Below are 21,416 nucleotides of genomic sequence, written 5' to 3'. Positions count from 1 at the left end.
GTAATATTCACATTACTGCCTGGCAGCCGAAAGAGATCAGTTGTAAATTATAATTGTTTTTTATACATTTGTCTAGTTTCTTCTCAGGGAATTCGGCCTTACGAATGAGAAGCAAATGTCATTTGCTTAAATACCAAATAAAGAAATATTGAATTTGAATTTGAGTCATCAGGGATATCATTATTTACTTGAATAAGGAGAAAAATGCATGTAGTTTATATGGTCCGTGACTACTTTTTTTTTATAATACCAAGTGAAGGGACGAACAAGTCTTGCGCTTGGTGGTAAGCGACACGCCTATCCATAACAGTTGCAGTGCCACTCAGAGCTTTAAATCGCAAAGATCTTAGAGGCACTGCCTCTGCGCCCGATACCCTGAGACGTAAGGTGACAAGACGAACTCTTTCACTAGGAGCTCTATTGCTACTACGAACCCATCAGCTTACATGTGTCCACTTCTGGACATAAGCCCCTGCGCACATCAACTCTTCCGGTCCTACGCCACCCGCTTTCAACCGGTGCCGGCTGTTTTTATCAAGTCGTCCATTCATTTTTTCCTAAATAATTAAGAATAATTTCAGTGAAATACTAAATTAGAGCTTGTTTTTTTTCAGTGTGCGTCGAACAAAAAAAAGCAGTGGTCGCCTTATGGTTTGACTAACCGCCTCTCAAGCAAAGACCGTGTGTTCGAATCCGGGTTCGCTTCTCTGGTTTTCTTGGAATTTAAGTGTTAAATCTAATTTGTACTATGACTATTTGTACTTTTTGGTGAAGGAACATCATAATGAAATCGTACTGAACTTCACATCGTAATGAAAGCCAAAATCGTAATATTTTGTAGTTGTTAAATTTATAAACGTAACTATAGGAGTCAAAAATAGCTGTCAAAAGGACGTCAATTGAACTTGACATAGTAACAATAATAATAATCATTTATTTCCAATCACAATGGTATTCATATTTTATTAGGTACATACAGAGGTTGAAATGATAACGTGTTTGACCGTTGTGAGAGAGCGGAACCTGTACTAGGATACCCTGTGTTACAGTATTCCTAATAAATTCCTTATAATGTCACTCTCTTTCTCTCGCCTGCCATTGTACCAAATGTACGTAGATAAGTTTTCTCTAAATAAAACTAATAACAATCCACGTAATCGTTTCCTTTTTCGCCAATAATCCAACAAAAATAAGGTTCACAACCATTAGAAAACATGTGAAGTCCCCAACTTGTACCGGGTCAGGCTGGTGGAATATGGTCTAAACCCCTCGCCTGAGATGAGACCCGTACCCGCGCCGTGAGCTGACATTTAAATGGATTGATGATCGCGTGTGTCGAAAATACCATACATCCTCCGAGTGTTGATGTGCATCTTTCGATGGACAATACAAATAAATACACAATAAATAAATAATTCTTCAGAAGAAAGGTAATCGTGAGAATTCGTACAAATTGGATGGTGTGTTGCGTTGATTAATTTATGCACAAGTTCTTCATTTCTTCAGGTACCCATCTCGCAGTGTCCTCTGTAATTAAACGGGTAAAAGCAATAAGACTATTGGTTCTTTAGGGCTTGCCATTGCCCACCCAAAGAACGGAATGTAATATTTCACGTTCTGCAAGATTTAGTGCACCTTCGGACAAAGCGACAGTCGCCGCCTTATGTGTTATTATGTTACACTATGGACATTTAATTGGCTTGACGAACAAGTAATAATTGAACAACAATTTACTTCAGAAACTTATCCCAACGAAACGAGATGTTTGAAGATCAACTAGTCAATTTTTTTATAACACCAAGTGATGGGACGAATAAATCGTCTGCCTAGTGACAAGCGCCACTCCTGTCCGTAACAGTTGCAAAGCCGCTCAGGACTTCCTTAAATCTGAGAACTAAAGAAAAAAGAACTGAAACTAAAAGAGAAAAAGAACTGAGAAACTCTGAGACGTAAGCTACTTTTAGTAGCAGTAGAGCCTCCTCATGAAAGAGTCCGTCCAGGGAAGTACCTTACCTATTTCTGCCGCCGAGCAGTAATGTTAGCATTACTGCCTTTCTGTTTTGAACAGTAAGGGTGCTGATGAAATTACAGACACATGAAACTTGTCGACTTATGTCTCAGGTTGACGGGCGCAGTGGCTGTGCCCCTCAGATCTTTGCGATTTAAAACTTTAAGTGGCACTGTAACTGTTATATACAGGCGTATAGCTTACCATCAGGCGCATGACTTGTTCGTGGCGTCACTTGATATTATTTTAAAAAATCCGGACCGCAGTAATACTCCCATTAACCTTGGCGGCAGAAATAGGTAAGATAGCATTAGTTCTCTGAAACTAACTAACTAACTGTTTCACAAGGAACTGTATTGCTACTAAAATTTTTCTTCTATGAACTTATTCGACTATATTTAGTAAGACAATCAGACTCTTAATATTAACTTATGTGGGGTTAATTGAATTCTGTCAAGTTACTCTGCAAATTGCTTTTCCCGATTGGGATCTTTATTATTCCTTACCAAAAAGGTCAAGAACTTTTTTAAGGTGCATCTTTAATGGTCAGTTTATTTTATATTATCGATATCTACTTCTTTTAAAGTTATTATACTGCCCTCATTATCGTAAGTAATATAATCATATTTTTAGTGAAATCGAGTTTTTAAGTTGGAATCAGCAAAACAAGATCTACAACTCCCTCTGTTTTTAATGTCTTTCGGTTTTTTAACCGGTTTTTTAATACTTTATTTATTTTCAGTTTTATTGCTAGATCAGCGTAAGTGATAATAAAACTTTACTTGCCAATATCTCTTGTACCTGCCACCAGATGTGACAGAATGTCAACCCCTCTTCCAACATTCAGGCACATCTTAGTGCTAGCAAAAGTAACGACCATACACTATAAATCAGCATAAAGACTCACGTACTAAATAAGTTTCATAACCAAAATATAACCAGTCATCTACCAATCAACGACTCAATTATTTCTACCTTATATCACCATGCCGCAGCGGTCACTACTAACACCCTTCCACCTGCATCATGGTACATCTCTTAAAGTTACGGTAATGCAAGTGCGTTATAGTATGCATCATAATTAGGTGTCCAAAATGTAAACACATGGGATAACCGAGCAAAAAACAATCATTTTAAATGGTAGTTAGGAAACTACCATTTAAAATTTATGACGATAATAAATGTTTAGAACTCTTTTCAATCTGTAACCTGATAAAACTTAGAACAATTCACATTTTGCAATATATATTTTTACTAAATTTCGTTGTATACAATGATTAGAATAAAATATTATGTTTACGGCCGCAAATAATTTTATGACTCTGGTAACACAGTAGGAATCAAAAACATTTTTTATGCCGCCATTTTGTCGTGTCATAGATGTCATTTGTGCTATTATTCTCGAACTGGAATGTTTTATCGTTTCCGTAGTGCGTTTAATAAATTATTGCGTTGTTATTAAAGTTTTTATTTATTGTTAATATTTTATGATAGATAATTAAAATTGTAGACTGTGAAAACCTCCTCCTTTTCCAATTCCGTTAAAAATAGTAGGTTTAGTACACCTGCACTCATACTTTGACAAAGACATTTCTTTGCTTACGTTTTGGACAATGACGAGGAGGGCATTATAACAACCACAACTACTTATGAAAATAAAAGCTCTTCCAAAGAAACTTAGATCATGAAAAGGGAAGGTTGCCGATCGCTGGAAGCACTCGTATTCGACTCAAGAAAATCACAACAAAGGCTAGAGTCCAGTCATCTATTCACCATCAAGCATCTGTCAATGTCTACATTATAACAGGTCATAAGAAATTATGCATAACGTGAAAGGGGCCTGCTAAAATGAGTTGCACATTGACTTTGCTTCGTAAGCACTAGAAAAGGTCAACGTCACCTCACAGATTTCTATAGGCGTCATTAGTTCTATGCTACGTTTGAAATCTCGATAACGCTGTACGGTAACCAATTTATTTATAGAGTTCGTTGAGACGCTACAATAGTGTAGTGATGTTGTTTGAATAAAATAACCGTGTCTATGAAGAAGTTTCTTGATAGAAGACATAATTAGTGTTAAATTTTAGAGTATATTCCTTCATAAATTACATTTTTTTTATGACATCAAGTGAAGGGACGAAAAAGTCGTGCGCCTGGTGGTAAGTGATACCGGAACGCAGTAATGCTTACATTACTCCTTGGCGGCAGTACCTCCCTAGACGAACTCTTTCACAAGGAGCTCTACCTACTGCTATTAAAATATAGTAAAATTTCTCTCAATTACGATTTTTATTTACTAATTACCTAAAAACAATATAAGGCATTTATAATTTCATAATTCCTTTTATAGGGTTGTAGACGTTATCTGAAGATATGAAGTAATAACGGCGATCTTCCGCATGGAAACAGGAATAATTTTGACTCCATTTAATTACATTTTGATTACACCCCAGTTATAGGGACGACGGAATGCAATAACCATTTCGCTAGATGGTATCGCTGCAATTTTGAATTAAGCATACATACTCATAAAGCACTCATACTCGTAGTATTAAAATAAAAATTTGAAATTAGTTGGGTGTTTTGTTGTCGCTGTATGCTTAGTTCAAAAACGCAGTATTCCGCAATATTGCGTTATTGTATAAAGGCAGTATCATTAAAATATTTTTAATATTATACAAAAAATATATCAATACCGTTATAACCATAACATCACAAATCACAAATGTTAACATTACCTACCACCTTCTTCCTACCACTTCCTTCCACCTGCAAAAATAACTTGGTATTTCTTAGTACAAAACTTGCTATCGAGATGCAAGTCGGTGACTATGATACATTGATACATTTAGATAGTGAAGCCGATTCGAAATGTCGGACGCAACAGACGTTATTTATAGCACGCGGATACGTGGACGCAAATCCTGAAGAATTTATTCTTCGGATCTCGAAGGAAAGAGACAAAAAGTCATCTCCTAGACGCTACAGCATGATTCCAAATAAGTAAGTTAAACAGCATTTACAATACACATAATATTATATAATTATATAAGTTGTTAAAACTAGCTACCAAAGAGGATGTACTGTCTACACGTTGGCGTACTGGACTATGACAATTGTGTTTATACAATAACGTTGCAGACCACAAACAAGTAGCTTGTTAAATAAAATAGGAGTTTTACTTTAAAAGAATTTCATGTTATGCAAATGTACCCAGTAGTGGGTTTCGCTCTGTATTCTGTATCCGATTCGCATTCTTTCCGAATCCGTGAAATGACGGTCCGAAACGGATCGTTTCGTCTCTAGGTGTACAAGAGATATTCGTATTTTCTACAATTTCAATCGGACTTAGTGCACAAGCGACATTCGAAGTGGGTCCGATTTTCTAGATTTGTGTAGTCTCGGATTCACTAACGAAATGCGCTAGCTTACGCTCTAGAATACCACAGAATCCTACAGCGATAACGATAAATTTTGTGGAATTCTTATTTATTCAGTTCGTTCACCACCTTAATAAACAAGAACTATGAATGGGCAATAAACCAAAAACGCGGAACGATATATCTCTGTTCACAATGAGATAATAAAAAATTACACGCATTATAATGCACAAGATTAATATCATCTTTAAAAAATACATTCGTCGAGATAAACATTGTATGTTAAAAATATGCAGATACTGTAGAACAAGCATATCCTTTTAGGCCCTATAAGAGGCTAAAACTAGAGCCCACGTATGTATAGGTAGGTACTTGTTTTCGAGTACCGACGCTATAAAAGCTAGCCCGAGCCTGTAGCCCTGACATTGCCTTCAGACTATCCTTAAGGGTTCGAATCCATTGGTAAAATGTTCCGAGTATTGACTGTCGTAGTTGCGGTTTTGGCGTTTTACGATGTGAGAAGCGACTCTAGTCAAATTAGGGAGAAGGTAGAGAAAAGTGTGCGACAGAAGAGGCTGCTATGTAAGTACAATTTTAATTGCTTCTGGAATACAATATTGAATTTCTTTTTTTTTTAATATTAACATACTCGCTACTCCATAGAATATTATCTTTCTGAATATTTTAGTAAATTAACTGTGGTAAGGTTTACAATAAAATGTTGAAGTCAAACAATTATAATAACGCAAAGCAGTTATTTTATTTTATTTTATGTATATCGACGACCTTGGTGGCTTAACGGTTTGCACTGAGAGCGTTGATTACGGAGGTTCCGGGTTCGATACCCGGTTGGACCAACTTAGGAAATGTTCTTTTCTAAATTTGTTTTAGTATGGGTATTCCGGCCTCGGAGTGAATTCCGTTGCTGTACTCATAGTGCAGGGAACACGCTAGTTTGACAGAAGTAGTTGATTTCTGTGAGGCTAGAAAATTGTGTCACGATAGAGTCAGGTGCCGTTCCATGGTCTCTGCCCGCCTCTCCTAAGGGACAAAGGCGTGAGCTTATCACGTAAGACATCAGGCAATTGGGGTGATAGTGTGACATATTATTATTTCAATTTTTTTAACGCGCTCACTCACATAGCCCCGCACTAGTTAAGTCCTGTGTTGCGAGTTCCATGAAGTCATGGACACACACATAGACAACCACAAATTACATCCAAACTCACGAGAAAAATAAATGTAGACCCTACAAATATTTCTCCCGACCCGGGAATCGAACCCGGGACGTCTCCGTGGCAGACGTGGTGACCGTTGGGCCTCGAAGGCAGTAAGTTATCATTAAATTCGACTGTTTTTTTTGTGTACGTTACGCGATTACTGATGATAATTTATGAACCGATTTTGATGATTACTTTTTTGTTTGAAAGAGGGCACTTCAGTATTGGTCCCATTTAAATTTGAAAAAGTATTCCACCTGTAAGGTTTTCACCTCAATTTCTTTTCTACAAACTAACTTTTAGTATATTACCACCAATAAGTGATCGTTAATGCATTTATAACCTGTCATATACAAGTATAATGTATAATTATAATATATTTTCTGATGGAAAAAGTCATAGAAAGGCAAGTCCATCGATTACTTATGCGCACTCCTCATCTCCATAAGATTTAATACGCAGAGAATTATTAGCTACGTATTTTACATAGGATTACATTCGCATTGGGAGATACCTGTCTGTCACTACAAAGCTAAATATAGAGTCGCTTTTATGTCTGTTAAAATTGTAATCTGATTTGGAAATACAAAAGCCCGTACGCTATGCATTACATAATTATTAATAGCATACATTTGATTATGTATATATAACCGAGGTTAACGATTTGTCCAAAAAGGTATCATACATAGACTTTCCAACAAGCGGCTGTATAAATATGGAGGGGTGTGCAAAACCAGACAAAACACATTAATAAATTTTATTAAACACGTTACATAATATGTAAAAGAATGGAGACAACAGAAAAACAATTAAAAAATACGCTAGTAAAAAGCACCAACAACAGGCGGTTTTCATAGTGTCGCCATCTCTGAGGTCACAGGTTCGATCCCCAGCCGGGTCAATGTAGAAACTAATTTTTCTTGTTTGTGGTACCGTCGTTGTTTCTGATTTCCCTAATACAAGTACTTTAGTTACTTACTGTGGGATCGGAGCAACGTATATGATATTGTCTAATATTTACTTATTATTTATTTATGTAAATAATAAGAAGTTTGTCCAGGGAAGTTTTGCCACCTTACCTATTTCTGCCGTCAAACAGTAATGCGAGCATTACTGCGTTTGGAAGTGTAAGTTAAGGGTGCTAGTGAAATTACAGGGACATGGGAAATGTCAACTTATGTCTCAGGGTGACGGGCGCGGTGGCAGCGCCACTACGATCTTTGCGATTTAAAGCTCTGAATGGCACTGCAACGTTATGGATAAGCGTGTCGCTTGCCACCAGGCTCACGACTTGTACGTCCCGTCACTTTGCATTATAAAAAAAGTAGTAATGTAAGCATCAGTGCATTCCGGTTTTGAAGAGTAAGGGTGTTGGAGAAATTATAGGCTCACGGGATTTGTCAACTTATGTCTCAGGATGACAGGCGCAACCAAAGTGTCCCTCTGATTTCCGCGACAGATGTGTTGCTTAATACCAAGTGCACGACTTATTTGTCCCGTCACTTGGTATTACATAAAAAAAATATTATAATTATTAATACAAAGATCGGACACTCAGAAAAAATTCCTTCGATACGGCCGTATTCGAACTAACGGCGACATCTTCACCAACTAAGCCACGGAACGAACCAGCGGACCTCACGAATTTTTCTATGTGCTTGCGTCTCGTATCTTTGTATTTGGTTATTTCAATGACTTTTTAGCCGTAGCGCCATTTAAGAGAAATCTATGATATTTCGTCACCCAGTTAGATACCTTTACAGCTATCCGCCCCGGCTAGAGATGTCGTTATTAATTGTATTTTAAATTTTTATTGAATTGATATTCAATTGTTTTTATGTGAAGTTACTCCACTAGTTTGTTATAATTATTAATACGGATCGAAGGATTTTTTCTGGGTGTTCGATCTTTGTGTTAATAATTGTAACAAACTAGTAGAGTAATGTCACATAAAAGTAATTGAATATCAATTCAATAGTTTAGTTACATCCTCACTATACCATCTTCGATTTACTAGAAAGTAGACGCGACAAACACGAAGAGTTTTCCTCTATCTTTCCTGATGCATACGGCAAAGGAATGGAAAACACTGCCGACATCTGCGTTTCCCGAAAGCACTTGCTACCGTCGTGGGCCTGGTAGTAAGCGACACGCCTGCTTATAACAGTTGCAGTGCCATTCAGAGTTTTAAATCCCAAAGATCTTAGGGACACTGCCACTGCGCCGGTCACTCTGAGACATAAGTTGACAATTCCCATGTCCCTGTAATTTCACTAGCACCCTTAACTTACACTTCCAAACGCAGTAATGTATAGTCCCATGTAATTTCTCCAGCACCTTGCGCTTTAAAACTGGAACGCAGTAACGCTCACATTACTGATTGGCGGCAGAAATAAGTAAGGCGGCAGTACTTCTCTGATCGAACTCTTTTCCAAGGAGTTCTGCTGCTAAAATTCACTCTCGCATTGAAAAGACTCAAACTATGGCATTCAGGTAATCCGTTCGCCATATAAATGCATAACGCTTCACGTGAATCCTTAGAATATTTGCAACAGACAGGTGGGACTCCGGACTTTGTTTAGTCCCCCGATGATAAAAAGGGGAAGTCGGAACAAAATCGTGCAATTATAATTATTTACTGTCTTTTTTATTACCCTGATATCACAATCAGTAAAGAAGACGTAGTATTTTTGCTACATCATACATTGATCATTACAAAGGAACAAATCAAACCTTATTCAAGTATCCACGTACACTTTTGAAGTGGTCGACCAATCAAGATGCATGATGTACTGGAAATTGCATTAACGTTTTTTATCTTTTTATACTTACTTGAATAATGATGGATGATTATTTGGAGGGAATAAAAATAAGTTTACATTATCCATTGGTAATTTTCATACCATAAGTAATATTCCACGGTGAGTTGAGTTTAAAGTAACGATACAATTGAGTAGGTACTGTTTCTTATATTATGTAAAAAAGTTGGATAATTTATTATTATACCGCGCGCGAAATGCTTTCTTTGAGACGTGTGACTTATTTGGAGTTGGAGTTTTTGTTTCAGGGCTGAATTTCTTTTAGTTAGGTTGTTTGACAAGCGGGAGGGAATTAGGGCAGTTGGTATGATCGCGTTAAATCGTATTCTTAAAAAAACCTACGTCAAAAGTTTGCATATCCATTTTCGCTGTGTTTTGTTTTCATTGGAATTACATTGTGACAAGTTTTATTGAAATCGGTTAACGGAAAGTGTGTGAAATTCTATAAAACGGGTTTATCACCTAATTTGCCACCCTTGGGTAAAATATTTTGCTTTTCAAATTTTATTGGGACTGCTACGGAGCTACCCCTTTCCACCAAAAAAAGAATCACCGAAATCGGATGACAAATGTCAAAGTAATCATGTAACATTCACACACAAAAAATACAGAGGAATTGAGAACCTCCTCCTGTTTTGAAGTCGGATAAAAGAGATTTGAATATGACATTTTTGTAACAAAACAGCTGTATCTTGTTCAAGTGATGTTGAAATTAAAAACAAAATACGATCAATTAAGAAGATAATATGCTGAAAATGGAATACGAAATTAATAAATAATCATTTGAAAATTATTATTTGTTTCCAGTTTATGATGAAGAAGGCAACCTGGTGAAAACTTATAAAAATCCGTATTACTACGATTTTACTCAAACCGCTGAGAAGCTGCCATTCTTCAGTTTTTTCCGCGTGAGTGTTTGTCTTAAAACTTAAAAATAAGTTTAATTAAATCTATATAAAAAAATAAGTTTAGTTTAATTAATTAGTTTTAAAATAAGTTTGTCGCAAAATTACAACGTTTCAAGAAAGAGTCCATTTGGGATATAAGAAGTTGGTATAAAGCAACTCAAGCTTATATAATCTGTATTGTAAAAAATCTTAGAAAAAAAGAAATTTCTATAAGAACACATTTCGACAGTTGAAAGTTAGAAAGGGCTAAGCGAAACTTAGGCTTAAAATGAGTTATTGAAATTTCGCAACCTTGGTTTATTTACACCACATCTGCAAAAAGACAATTTTTCTGGAAAGAGGTTTAAAGGTTTTACAAACGAAATTAGTTGGTAACATTTTATGCTCAATTTTACATAATAGATAATTTGTTCAAAAAAATCATTTTATGAAAGCGTGTGACTTTACTATACCAACGAGTGAAAAAAGTCAACGAGTACTAAATCGAGACAACTCTAATGTAAATAAAAGAAAGATATATAACAAAAAAAACACATAGGAGAATTTCGACGGCTCGGTAACTGGACCCGTAGCTCAGTTGGTAAGAGCAATGCAACGGTGCAGCATGGACGTGGGTTTGAGTCCTATCGGGTCGGCGAGATTTTTCTGTGTATTCGATCTTTGTATTCATAATCATAACAAACTAGTGAAGTTATTTCACAAAAAATCTCAATAAATAAAACAATTTATTTTTTATACGAATTATCGTTATTTTTTCACGTTATCACTTAGCCATCAAAGTGAGATGATAGTTATGATTTATTAACTCAGCTTTTTTCCCGTCAGCCTTCAACTTTCGGGGGCCCGACCGCTTACATGATCCCTGTCTCGGACCAAGTGATTCAACAAATCAACAATGACCCTATCTATCAAAACAAACTCCTGACAGTACCTCGAAAAGAACTCATTGTCGCACCAAACTTAGAATGTGGTGGCAAAAGAGCTCAAATACCTGCTAAGAGTTGTAAGAATTTTTTAAACTGTTGGGATGGATGGGCGTTTGAACAGGAGTGCCCTGAAGGATTGCTCTTTTCTAAGGAAGGGTACTGCGATTATCCCCTGAATGTGGATTGCAATAAAAGGACAAGTAAGTGTAATATAGTGTAGTATATAGTATATATAAGTGTAATATATAGTGTAAGTAAGTAAATATGATGAGATTAAAGTTTTGTAAAAATTGCCTTTTATCTCGCTGACTGTACCATTTTTTCAAAATCTGTGAGTGCCAATCAAAATATCTTCGAAATTCATGGACAGTCTTCTAGACCCGTTATCCTGTAACTACAACGACTAAGGTGACCTTGCTGCCCCGTCTCAAATTTACACCCTGTATACATATTTTTTTTAGTTGTAGCCTTTATTCATTTAGTAATAGTCAGAGCAGGCGGTTTTACCATGACTAAAAGAGAAGAATTCCAACTTAATTTATTTTTGAATAACCATTCGTAATGTTTAATGTAATAATTATAACGCAAACACTCATAAACCTGCACTAGGGAAACCCTGTATCGCAGGTGCCATGAACACACATAAATAACCACAAATTACACTGAAGCTCACGAGTAATGTAGGCGAATAAAAATTAATGTAGGCGATATAAATATTTTTCCGGTCCAGGAATTGAACCCGGGACCTCTGCGTGACAGATCAGAATGGTAACCGTTCGGCTACGAAGGCAATTAATGTGAATTAAATTACTTAACCATAAAGTTACACTTATGTTGTAAATCTAAGGAAGTTCCGCTATCGGTTTTTGTAGGTTTACTGTACTGAAATCATTCTTCGAACTAAACAAGCTCTACCAATCAATGTGGAAATGAAACGTGTGATCTTTAACGTGATGTCGTCAGATGTGAGTGAAAATGCCAACTCGGATGTTATGTAAAGCCTATCGGCGACTTGTTGCTCAACAATTTAAACTTGTTTGCTTAATAAAAAGTGCTGTAACTTGTGACGACATTGTCCTGTTTATTTTTATTGGCATGACATTAATTTACAGTTTTTCGCCGAATTTGCACACTTGAGGTTTATAGTATAATTCCTTATATTTGTTCTAGGGAAATATAAATAAAACATATTTTGTTATAATTATTTTAACAAAGATCGAAACACTAAGAAAAATGTATTCGATCGGCACCCTCAGGCAATCCTCGCTAGATGCTCTGCCATTTAAGCCTGCCGGAACGAACTTGTAGACCTTACGATTCTTTCTATGTGCTTTGTTGCAAATGTTTGTTTTTCAGTGTTTAACGACTTTTTTTCCGTAGCGCCTCTGTGAGAGATTTATTTCTTCACTCAGAGAGGTACCTTTACAGCTACCATTGCTGACTAAAGATGTCGCTTTACTAATTGTAATTTTTAACTTTATTGAATATCACGATGTGTTCGTGACATTCAATCGAGTATATAACCAGAAATAGAGACGAAATGTCATTTAATTTGTTTGAAAACTATTGTGCCAAATCGTTAATGTGACAACTGCGCTCCGATTGGTCAGTTCGAATTGGAAACAATTGATGGGTATCGTCAATTGTTTCACTTCAAATGGACCAGTTTAACTTGAGCTTTGCTATAATGGACAAAAGTTGTTACATATTTAATATTTGATTACCGATGAAATGTGATTCCGTTTGTTTTGTAATTAGATATTTTGCTGTCTTTCCCACACCACCGAATGGAACAGCCCTCATTGATAGAGATATTATCTTTATTACAATAAATACAGAATATTTTTGGAATATACGGAGACGTACACACAGGTTAGTTGTTGGCGCTGTACTATTTCAGTTTTCTAATTTATGATATCAGCGCAAACAAGAGTTCTGGTTACATACTCAACGTTTTACTATCATGATACTGAATTATTTTTTGAGAATTTGTAAGGTCTTAATTGGCAGAGTGTCTGGCACGGATTGCCTGAGGGTGCTGGTTAGCATCCAGCCGGATCGAATGAATTTTTCTTAGTGTTTCGATCTTTATTGTAATAATTGATAACAAACTAGTTGCGTAATAACAAAAAAAAATTGAACATCATTGTAGTAAAACATCGTGACATTCAATAATCTTTAAAAAAAGAACATATATTTTATTATACACGTTTTTAATTATTAAATTTTTCTTAGCCTTTTTGACTATCATAATCTCTATATTTAAAGGAGTAGGGTCCGGAGCAGTTCACTGGTGGCTGTGCGCACAGCTAAAACTGAAAGTCCTAGAAACATGAAAAATTGACGGAATTTAATTTTATTTAGTTTAGGCGTACTTAGATCGAATTTTTCGAAATTCAACCCCCACGAGTGTGAATTATATGAAAAATCGCATTCCTTGAACTTACAAATATGATACTTAGTATAAATATTCTTTAATGCAAGTGGTAAAGGATTGATATGACATTTATTCTAAAATACTCCTGACAGCGGTGAAATGGTGTGTTAAAATTTGTATGGGAACGTTTTAACGCGTGGTGCGATTTACTTCGAACTTGATTTGGATACTTTAAATATAAAATAAGTACACACGTATATCAGGATTCTTCAAAACAACCCCTAAATAGGTTCGTGCACAAAGTCGCGGGCAACGGTTAGTATTCATATTTCATTTTTGTAAAAATACTCCACTAGTTTTTATTGCTATTGATATAGGCAATGTTAAACGGCTACAGTTTTTATATTTTCAGCTATTTCTGCTTGTTCGCAAATCCCAAGCAAAAATACATTTTATTTAATTTTCTTCAATAAATGTTTAGTAAGGTTGTGTAAAACCGATGGTACAACATTAATTTAATAGCTTCGTCATGTCAAATTCTCATTTATTTAAATTTAAACGTTACCAGTTTATATTACCATTTTTTTTATTGTTCCGCTAAATAAGGGATCTTATCCCTAACCAATTTATTTGCAAAGTGTGCTTAAAAGTCAAAATCGAAGGTGTCTTTATTTTATGGGAAAGCAAATTACTCTTGAAACCATCAAATTAATTAAACTATATTATTATTTCGTAATGTAGATTCCATTCGGAAGAATGAGTAAGAAACTCTAGTGGTTGCTCTTTGTACATAGACATTCGTTCTATTCAAAAAAGACAACATTGCTTATTCAGATGAACTATGTTAAAGCCTTACTAGTCTAATGGTTTGACCTACCACCTCTCAAGCAGAGATCGTGAGTTCGAAACCGGGCTCGCACCTCTGAATTTTTCGTAATTTATCTGCAAAATTTAATTTGAAATTTACCATGAGTTTTTCGGTGAAATCTGTACGTCGAAGAAGGTTCACAAGCCTCGGAAAACGCGGGAAGTCCTCAACTAGTATTGGACCAGCGTAACTGACTATGACCTAAATCCTCGCCTGAGAGGAGACCCGTGCCCAGCAGTGGGACCTATAAATAGGTTAAAGATGATGATGATGTTATAGATGATTCACCGTCACCCCCTGCTCCATCTCAACCAACTACACCTAAGTGCAGCAAGGAGTTCGAGTCCTTCCGCAACGAGCAGCATTGCAACGAGTTCTTCGTGTGTGTTGACTCCACGCCTGTTAAGTTCAATTGTCCAGCTGACCTGCTTTACAACGAGGTAAATAATTATAATGTTATATGTACGCTTAACCCGTTCATGAACAGTACTATAGTAACGCACTCCAAAATATTACCACTTTTCTTTGATTCAATATAACAATTACGCTTTATCACTGACGGCAGATCCCGTCAGCATTCTTGTGTAAAATAATCTCAGTACAGAGTAGTAAAAAAACGACCTCAAAAGTTCGTGGAATTACATCTATTTGCCAAGTTTTATTGAAACCGGAAGCCCCAAAACCGGATACATCCCCTAGTTCGCCACTATACGTGACTTTATTCAATTATTTCCAACTTACAGCTATCATTACAGGTTGTACCTAATGCGATAGTGTCGACGACAAGGCTTACATAATTACCTTTAATTTAAACTTAACAACTACTTATAAATTATTATTATTATTATGGTAACACAAAACCCACAAAGCCGCTTTTACGAATTCGTTCAATGAACAACAGAATATATCCACGAAATTAGTGATAACATTTAGGTTAGGCAACATTCGGGTAAAGGGTGCTTCTTTTAACAAGTTCGTGCGCGCTCGCGGTAACGCAAACAGAAGGAGGCTGTCGCCGCCGCCACACGTCCTGGTCCAGTGCACACAGCCCCACCAACTGCAACACTGGTGGGTTGGATACCCAGACACGCAATAACATAAATACATACCTAGCCAAACTTAAGTCCCTTTTGACTTCCAATTTGTTGTAACCCACTATGCCTAGCACAAACAAAGTAGAATACATTAATAGGTAGAACGGGTACACACCATATAGTTTAAGATACAGAAAACGTGTAAACTTGTTCTGTATTCGCTCCAACATCAATTTATACTTTTTTTCGTATGGGCTCCATATAAATGAATTACATTCCAAGTGCCTTTTTGCTAGCGCTTCATACAAAGCTCTCATTGCACCTAAATTTGTGAATCCATGAGACTGGCGTTATAAAAAACCCAACCCTTAACACAGGAGATAATAAAAATCGGTGCTCACTGCTTAAAGTATAAAAAGTACGGTTATGATAGTAGTTTATTAGTAATAAAAACATGCGTTTTAGAGTCAAACTTTGGTTAAACCTTACTTTTGCTGTTAGAAAGTTCAACGGCACTTTTATTATCTATTTGTATCACCTCAATACGTCGGTGTTCACCGTACTGTTTTAATGTAACATGCACAACTGTGTGAGAGTAAATCAGGGAATTCAGTCAGTGCGTTGTTGATACTTGGATGGACTATGGAGTAGCAAAAGGTGGCAACCATACAGAAACCCCGTAATTGGTTTTTTGCGATCCGTATAGCGAAACGGGGACCCCGTACAATAATATTCTGATATTCAATTACGACAAATGCCGTTACTGCATATGAACGGCTTAATACATGCATACATAATACATATTGGATATTCTCTCTCCTCTCTCTCCTCAGCATTATTATTCCCATCTGATTGTTTGGTCTGCTTTTCTTGTACTTTCCCTCTACTTTGTACTATTGGACGTATCGTGTACAGAAACACAGGTCCTTAGATATTTGGCGATATGATCTGTCCACCTAATTTTCTAGACCCAGAATTCTTTAGATCTATCGCGGCATTCTGAGTGTAATCGGAAGATCTCCTTCTCATATAATATTATGCATAAATAGGTAACGTAAAATACAAAAAAAAACTGTTTGTAAATGCTCTATTGTATTGTATTTGTATTATTATTCTATTGATTTTATATTAACAATTGTGTCGAATAACTTCAATTGAATCCGGAATCCGTTTGCAGTCTGACGCAGTCGTAAGAATAGCTTACCTACTTTATTTAACTATATTAAAACATTGTTTATTTATTATTTAAACACTCTTCGAGTTCGCAAGCGATCATTGTGTTTCTGTTTGCAAATTCTTTTAAACAAATATCTTTACGACTCTATCAAATCACTACCTACCCACGTTACAGCCGTATTAGGAATATTTTGTTCACAGCCAGAACATAATGTTATTGCCACCTTGTAAAGGCGGGAGGTTCTCTCTATCGTCGGATGATGTTACGCAGCTCCAGCCAAGTCAAAACTCCAAGTTGTTGTTAGAAAAAGGGGTTTATATCCGTGAATCACAATTCCACCCTGTATGACGCCAATACAGTTCCACCCTATATACGGAAGGTTCGGGCAGTTGTTCGAGAAGGAACTAGGCTCCCGGAAACCGTTCCGCGAGTCCCTATGTTAGGGACATGGAAAAAGTATCGATACTTTTTGGTTTGATACCAAAAAGTATCGATACTTTTTCCGTGTCCCTTGTACTGTACTTGTACATGTACTTTTCCTTCCAATACCGATACTTGTGTACTCGATACTGTTCATTAGATACTTTTCAGGTATTAATACTTTTTAGCAAGTATCGTATCGTTTTGACTAATTCCTACTTAGGACATCTCATATCATAACGCAAGCCTCGTTGCAATTTTTTTTAAATGGTAACCTTCATCACAAATGACTTGGCTGTATAGTGTATGCCACCATTTGTCTCTGAATGAGAATATACAAAAGTAGTTAGAATCATTTGAATTAACACACCTATCTCACAAACATTATATTTGAAGAATCGCAATTAAGTTCCTTCTTCAAGACGTTCGTTCTCAAAAGCAGGCAAATACAATATCAAAAACCAGAAACAGACTGTTACCAAATAGATTTTTGTTTTTAAGTTATTATACAGAGGAGGAAATTTATGTAACACAAATCATGTGAAAGGACAAATAATTGAATTGATCAATTATTGATCGACTTAATCAAAGTCATTTATTCAAATAAAAATCATACACTTTTTTGAGTACACTTTTTTTTTTGAGGATACTTTTTATGCGATTTGATTCGATACTGTGTCCCTATCCGCGAGATGATGATTTTTACCCCATATGATGGGCACTAAAGTTTCACACTATATGAGCGTACATCAATATCAGAAGATACAAACAGCAGTTCCCAAGAAGGGTCTCAACTTCTGGTTAGCCTTACTGAGCTCTACGTATTCTCCAACTTCTCTCAACATAAACAAAATTATGTTACAGTAGTCATCATTCGAGGGAAAATTTACACCGCAATTCAGAAATAACGCCAAATGGATCAATGCCATCTAGCGGATTCTTAGTAAATTAAAAGTAAACATTCTGGCCTAAGGCCGTCTAATACATAAAGTGGGTTTGTTACAACATTTATTTCGTAATCAATGCGTTTGTTTAGTATAATTTCATTGCAGGAACTTGGAGTGTGTGATTATGCCTACCGAGTGAATTGTAAAGATTCTATGACGACTACGGCTGAGCCTGCTCAACCAGCTCCATCTAACCCAGAAACACCCTGCGCCTCACCTTCTACCGATGGGAAGAAGCCTGCAGCACCGCCATTAATAGCTACCGTAATTCCAGCCATACCACCAGTCACAGCGGATCCTCCTAACATACCATTGTCTGCCCCTATATCTTCAAATACCATTTATAATCAACAAAGTAAGTAGCAATACCTAAGCAACATAGTTTCCTCTTTTTATTTTAGTGTGTTTCGCTAGAACTACTTTTCATGGTTAATTAGTGTAAATATACTGTACAGTCAACAGCACTTCAAGCTTGACACTTTATACGTTCTTGTCGTAAGCGGCATAGAGTTGGATTAAAGTCTTAAGTGTCGAGCTTGACGTGCTTTTTTTTTGACTCTGTACATGTAGTACACACGCCAACACATCAAGCTACACATTGACGTATCTTGTCCCGTTGCACTGGAGGCGATTTTCGAACAAAAATGTGTAGTCTGGTGTGCCATTGTCTGAACATAAAATGTGATATTGTAAAATGTTTATGTTTACGTTCAAAACGTAAAAAAACGTCAAAATGTAGGCCATACAAATATTTCTCCAGGCCCGGGAATCGAACCCGGAACCTCTGCGTTACAGTCCAACACGGTAACCGTTGGGCCACGGAGGCAGTTAGTGTCGTATCATATGTCAAATCAATGATTACACCATTTGAAACGTTTTTGTTTCAGGGTTATCAATATAATTTTCTAATTGGTTGGCTTTGGATCTGTGGTTAGGACAACGAAAAGTTGAAATTTGCATACCATACATGCAGAAAACGTACAAATTCTCTGGTTTCTCTTTATTTAAAGACAAAAAGGGGACATTTTATATAAAATCCATGGAATATTTCAATCAAAATTCTAAAAATGTATAATAAAGAACCTCGAAACGTGTAGATTTGCGAAATCATGTAAATACCACTATGTAGCTATGTAAATACCATTGTGACAGGCACAAAAGCAAAACTTCAAAGGTATAGTTAGTAGTAGGTATATAGGTATAGATGTTGTACAAATGTATTTGTTAAAATGTTGTCATGAACATTACAGGTTCATTTCAGGTAGAAAATTTTTAAGAAAATTGTTACGATCGCAGATCTTGCGATCCTAAAAATTAAACATATTTATTAACAACCAAAAAACGAATAAATTTGATCCTTATTAAATTAGAAATTAAATTGAATTATAAAATAATTAAATACAATAAAAGAAGGCAAATAAAACATATTAAATAAACTATAAAATTAAAACTAAATTTAATTAAATAAATGAAAATTAATTAAATCTCCAAAAATAAACATTAAATTAAATTTAAAATACTCTTTTCTTACATACTTGCTGCTCATGCCTTTTTGAAAATTTGTTACATGTTATCTGACATATAACAGATAGGACACATTGTACTGTACTGGATGAAACTGTAAACATTCTTATAATTTAAACCACACAACTTTTGTTCTATTGTCTTTTTGTTCCTTAAGAGGTTTCGGGGATAAAAAGTCTCTGTATAGCATCTTAGATCGGATTAAGATACGGCTCAAGAAACTTTCACTTTACATCGTTTTAAAACTATACTTTCATCTGATCTAGAACTCCCATCACGAATGTTAGTCTACATAGAAAGTAGATTTGCTTTTTCATTGTTCTTTTAAGTGTTATGTAGTTTGTTTACTTTCTTTAATTTGTTTGCAGCAATATTAATGAGGCTTGCAATAGTTGCTATTAGAGCCCATCAGGCATTTCCCGTCTTGTTTTCAAGTAAGATATTTATTAATCAGTCTACTCATATTTAGAAGGATAATTCTGAACGATAATAAGGAAAGTTCTGGTAAGATTTGTCTGTCAATCTTATTTTTAACCGACTTAAAAAGAGGAGGTTCTCAATTCAATTTGTTGTTTTTTTGTTGGTACCTCAATCAATTCTTCGGAGAAAATATTCCACCTTTAGAGGTGGACCCTTAGGGGTGGCAAATCAGGGGTCAAGCCGGTGTATTGAATTTCACCCACTTTCCGTTAATTGATTTGAATAAAACTTGGCAAACAACAACAACAAAAAACAGATTCTTTTGATTTGATTGTTTTGATTCCTTTTTTATAAAAAAAGTTATAATTATTTTGGAAAGCCTAGCCCACCACGTTAGCTGTTGTGATGGTAATGTAATCCTTTCACCATTGTTCATAACGACTGTGTTTTGTTTTTTATTTCTCAGATTGGTCATCCACACACGTCGCCATTTCTCGTCAAGATGCCATCCGCCAGCTCCGATCTGGAACTATTGCTTAGTAGATAAAAATAAAGTAGACTCTACATTTGTTGTGTAGTGTCAATTATAAGATGTGATAGTGTCACATTAATCAACTAACGTCTGCATTTATATTTTTACATTTTAATATTTTTAGTTATAATTCAGGGACACCGTCAATATTTTTGGCACGTTAACTGATTCCCGATACCTTACAAATGTTCAGCTTTTCTTTGCATCATGTATTGTACAGTCAACAGCACATCAAGCTGTGTAGCATTTTTGTTCAAATATCGCCTCCAGTGCAACGGAACTCCGCCAATGTGTAGCATGAAGTACTACCGTCTGTACTTTAGGTATAGGTGAAAAGGCTATCAAGATATTTCATACACTATCTCGTGAAAATTTTCTTATTGTCACTATATGCAGTTATTTAATCTCCTAAGATCCAGCAAACTACAATCGCAAAGCGCTATACACCTAATGTACATTAATATGTACTAATTAAAGTTACATGCTTCAGACCCAAGCAAGGATGCCCTCAGCTTTATACGAAAAATGCATTTTTGTAGATACCATGTGATCATGTAAAATACTCTTATGCATTCAAATATTTTAGTTGTGAATTCCAGCTTTTTGATTGAAATTTGTATTAATGTAAAGTAATAAAAGATCGAATATGCTAAAATGTTTCTTAAAATGTCATTCAGTAATGATGCAAAAAGGAAGTCATACCAAAATTAATTTTACTGGTCACGGGTTAAAGGTTAAGTTTGTTAAAAACCTTTCTTCACACTGATCTACTCAGAACCAAACAGACGGTTCAGATATCTTAGGGCACTGGTACACTGGGCGTTTACGTGATCGTAGGTATCGGTCTGAGCCACTT

The 21,416-nt window shown here is 35.8% G+C and overlaps 1 protein-coding gene across 1 annotated transcript; it reads left to right on the top strand.

Moving 5' to 3' along the window:
- The first annotated feature begins 5,797 nt into the window (after window positions 1–5,797).
- On the top strand, window positions 5,798–20,656 carry LOC113233404. The gene is made up of 6 exons (XM_026468531.1): window positions 5,798–5,970; window positions 10,235–10,335; window positions 11,161–11,461; window positions 14,786–14,946; window positions 18,190–18,439; window positions 20,495–20,656. Exons 1-6 carry the CDS (start codon window positions 5,856–5,858, stop codon window positions 20,566–20,568), a joined length of 1,002 nt encoding a protein of 333 aa, XP_026324316.1. The 5' UTR covers window positions 5,798–5,855; the 3' UTR covers window positions 20,569–20,656.
- Window positions 20,657–21,416: the final 760 nt, after the last annotated feature.

The sequence above is a fragment of the Hyposmocoma kahamanoa genome, unplaced genomic scaffold, assembly GCF_003589595.1.
Source record: "Hyposmocoma kahamanoa isolate Upper Pololo Valley unplaced genomic scaffold, ASM358959v1 78, whole genome shotgun sequence".
NCBI lineage: Eukaryota > Metazoa > Arthropoda > Insecta > Lepidoptera > Cosmopterigidae > Hyposmocoma > Hyposmocoma kahamanoa.
Note: the sequence above shows the minus strand (reverse complement) of the source record. Positions and strands in the feature narration are given on the sequence as shown.